We start from the raw sequence: 4071 nt of genomic DNA, 5'->3' as shown, positions 1-4071 counted from the left end.
TACAAACTATGAACAAGAAGTCTGAAAGTCCACAAAAACGATGAATCCAACCATCCACAAAAACGATGAATCCAAAAGCATGTTAGTGCTGAATACCAGAAATGATATAATAACTCTCCGAAGCGTAGACTGTGCTTATGTGACAACATGGTATCTGTAAAATCTTAGTTTCCAAAAATTAGAAAAAAAAAAGAAATCTCAAATTAATTAATTAATTAATAATATGATTTCAGGTGATTTTCCTTTGCTATGATTAAAAAATGAATCAAGCTCTCTTCCTAGAACTTCTAGCCCCACCGAGAATATTTAGACCAACAATAAATCAATTTAAATTTAGAATAATCAGAAAATCTGGGAGTCGGGACCTCTTTCACACGTATTTTACCACACATCTAAAATTTTCTTCTCTCGAAAGAAAAATACTAAGCGGTGGAAAAGAAAAAAACCTCTAGGTTTTGAGGATATCGGTATCACATCTTGCCTTCACCATCAACGCCATCACCAGAACTCAAATAATCAATTGATATTACCTGAATCATCTTTGTTATTTTCTTATTCACGTACAAAAACGAGGGAAGGATGATAAGGTGTTAAGCGCTAAACAAAATCGAAAACTGGTGATTAAATCCAGGGTTAAGGAAACAAGTTGGAATAGTTAGAGTTACAAGGGGATTCGAAAACGATGCGTAGATAAATTAGTATTTGAAGTTTTGGTTAATTTCGATTTTGTTGATTTATTAAACAAATAATCTATTCAATTTGTTTGGTTTTGAATTCCGAGTACTCTATGGTATCTTTTGTTCATATGAAATTCTAATTTAGTTCATTTTGTGCAAGGACGGATCAAGGAAGGCTAAATTTCCTTGTAAGGCCCGGACTAGAAGTCTTGGTGGAGTAGAATTTTTTTTTTTTTGGCTTATGGACTTGGAGGACTAGCCGGGCTAAAGCCCCCTTTAGTCCAGCTGTAGGTCCGTCAGTGATTTTGTGAAAGGTGTCTTACAGGAAACAATAAAATGTGTTGTTGCTTCTCCATATGATTTTTGTGAAACGGGTAAATAACACAAACCCTTTCTTTTTTCTCAGAATGAATGAACCCCAACACTTCTTCTTTGTTCATCTTCACCAACACCTTGGTACTCTTGCTACTACTCTTTACCAACATCTTCAAGTAATGCTTACTTGAATACACTTTCTTCTCAGAGAATATAGATCAATGGCTACTTAAAGAAGCTCAGAATATTGTATCCCATCATCTGTCCTATAATTTCAAATATCGTCAAATTTATTGCAGCTGTGTGTTATGAACGAGTATAATTTATAGACACGAACTAAAATCATGTAACTGGGCATTGTTGTTCTCAATTGAGTTTTATGCAATTTAGTGTACATTGGTTTAAGTTCCTAAGTGGCAAGTACAAGTCAAGTCAAAATAGCTTCAGTAGTGATCCAAATTTGAACATCATTGGGGATTCAAATGATGGCACAAATGATGCACCTCCCTGAAGGATGCTGATATCGGTTTTTCTTTGTGGCTACAATGTTATCTAAAGTCTCAGTGACAGCTGTGCAATAACCTAATTAGTATACTTTGGGTTGCTCTTGCTTTACCAGAAGATAGACCAACCAAAACGGAAAACCGGACAAGCTGCAACTTTGATAAGCAATCATGTGGAGGAACCTTATGAATTACTTAGATAGGGACAACCAATCTGAGCCAGTGCAAAGCACGGACGCACAACTAGCTATAACAGTTTCAATAATAACTCGATTGAATTAGAAAACAGTTTCAATAATAACTCTATGAACCTCATAAAACCCGCGTGTTTTGATACCTGCATGATGAAGTCCGCGATTTTTTTTGATAACTGCATCTCTCTGCTCGAAGAACTCTGGATGATAAAGTCAGATGGTTGCTGTAAATGAGAAAGTTTGGTTGGTTGTCCGGCTGAGCAATTTCAAGATTTCCCATCCTCTTTTTAAGCCGGTCGAGAGAAGAGAAAAACGCACTTGTTTATTCAACACAAATTTGGTTAAAAAGACCAAAATCAACAATTCCTGGGTGAAAAGGACATTTAGATTTTGATATTGTTTAAATGGACAAAAATGTAAAAATAGCCAGGATGTAAACAGTTTCATCCTACCCATTTTTAAATACTTTATCTTATTTTTAATTTAAATCATGATGCATCTAGTTTCATCATTGCTATTTTTTAAATTTAAGTCAGGATGAATCCTGTTTCATCCTTGCTATTTTTTTGGTGTCCATTTCACCCATAGTAATTTTTACTCGTCCATTTGAACCATGTTTTAATGGACTCTCTACACCTTTTCTCCTCGAGACCCTAACTCCCTGTTCTAACGGAAAATGGGTCATTTGTCAAAATATTTTTAAAACATGGTTCTAATGGACGAGTAAAAATTAGTATGGATGAAATTGACACCAATAAAATAGCAAAGATGAAATCGGATTCATCCTGGCTTAAACTAAAAAAATAGCGTGGATGAAACTGGATGCATCCTGATGTAAATTAAAAATAAGAAAAAGTATTTGAAAATGGGTAGGATGAAATTGTTTAACAGTATCAAAATCTAGATATCTTTTTTACCCATGAATTGTTGATTTTGGTCTTTTTAACCAATTTTGTGCCGTTCTAAACCATAACTCCTTGTTCTACAGATGGCTTCTCTTCATGTTAGGGTTTCCATGAGGAACTTCAATAAGCTCCCGGACGAGATCACGCTAGAAATATTGTCTCGTTTACCAACTGAATTTGTTTTAGAATGCAAATTAGTGTCTAAACCATGGAGATATCTTGTTCGACATCCATGCAAAGTTGCACTTTAATCATCTCAATGCTCATGATTCTGGTAAGTCGGGTTTCGTATTTGATACAACATGGGTTGATAAACAATTTTCTTACGCTCGGCATGATGAATATTCGAACAGTTTTACTAGAAAAACAAAGATCAATTTAAGACCTCCAGTTGAGGATTGTTACATTCTTGGTTCCAGTAATGCTTTAATCTGTTTGAATGCAAGAGATACTCATGGACCTGCTTATATCTGTAACCCAATCACACGAGAATATATCATGCTTCCACTATCTCAAGGGAAAGAAATATTAACCGAATTTGGTTACAGTCCTTCAACCAATGAATACAAGGTTGTTAGAATCTATAAAGGAATTGGTGAGGTATTCACTCTTGGCAGCGGCATTGGATGTCGAAACGTGGGGAAAGTGAATGATGTGCCCGTTTGGTTCGAGAACCGTGGTGCGCTTGTGGATGGAGTTATTCATTGGATGGACAAGAAAGGAACAATTTTCTCCTTTGATTTGGCTGATGAAAAGTTTCACGAACTTCCATCACTACCTTCACGAGCTGGTTGGATTCCTTGTATCATTATTAGTCTACATGTTTTAGGCGATTTTTTGTGTGCATTTTATTACTCTGGAAAAAGTTGGGAGATATGGTCTCGGAAGAAGAACAAAAATCATCAACATGTGTTTTGGAGTGAAGTGTTTAGTTATGTTAATGATACAAATATCCAACTGATCATATTTAAAAAGAGTGGTGGGCTTCTATGGTACGATAAAAATGTCTATCGTCATGCTCGAGAAGCTTCATCTCCCAGAATGCTTGTGACTTCTGGTGAGAATGTTACATTTTTTGGATTCCCTCACAAGAACACTTTTGTGTCTTTGAAAGATGTAGTTGAAGAAAATACGAAATTGGTGGATTTAGGGGAAAGAGTAAAATCTAACAGGCAGACCGAAAGCATTGATCGTTGAACATAACTCACTTGACAATATTAATTAGTGTTAGCTTTTAGTTATGCTAAATTGGTATCACTACAAGAAAATGGGTCTCTTGCGGCTAAAATCTACCAACTGTCTGAAAAACTAGTCGTTGGTCGCCATTGGCCCATTAGCTAATAAACTTCCCGTCTAAAAAAAATGTTTGTCGCTGGAAAGAACTGTCCACTCTTTTCTTGCAACCCAAAACCTTTATTTGTTGCTGGAATTGTTTATAACCAAATTAGAACAACTACCTGAATATGTTGGAAGCTAT

General features: G+C 35.6%; 1 protein-coding gene across 1 annotated transcript; it reads left to right on the top strand.

Annotated features, from left to right (window-relative positions):
* Positions 1 to 2677: 2677 nt before the first annotated feature.
* Positions 2678 to 3791, top strand: LOC113293977. The gene is made up of 2 exons (XM_026542416.1): positions 2678 to 2692; positions 2793 to 3791. The coding sequence occupies exons 1-2, from the start codon at positions 2678 to 2680 to the stop codon at positions 3789 to 3791; spliced, it is 1014 nt and encodes a 337-aa protein (XP_026398201.1).
* Positions 3792 to 4071: the final 280 nt, after the last annotated feature.

Source organism: Papaver somniferum, chromosome 7 (genome assembly GCF_003573695.1).
Source record: "Papaver somniferum cultivar HN1 chromosome 7, ASM357369v1, whole genome shotgun sequence".
In the NCBI taxonomy this organism is placed as follows: domain Eukaryota; kingdom Viridiplantae; phylum Streptophyta; class Magnoliopsida; order Ranunculales; family Papaveraceae; genus Papaver; species Papaver somniferum.
This window is presented reverse-complemented; position numbering and strand designations above follow the sequence as displayed.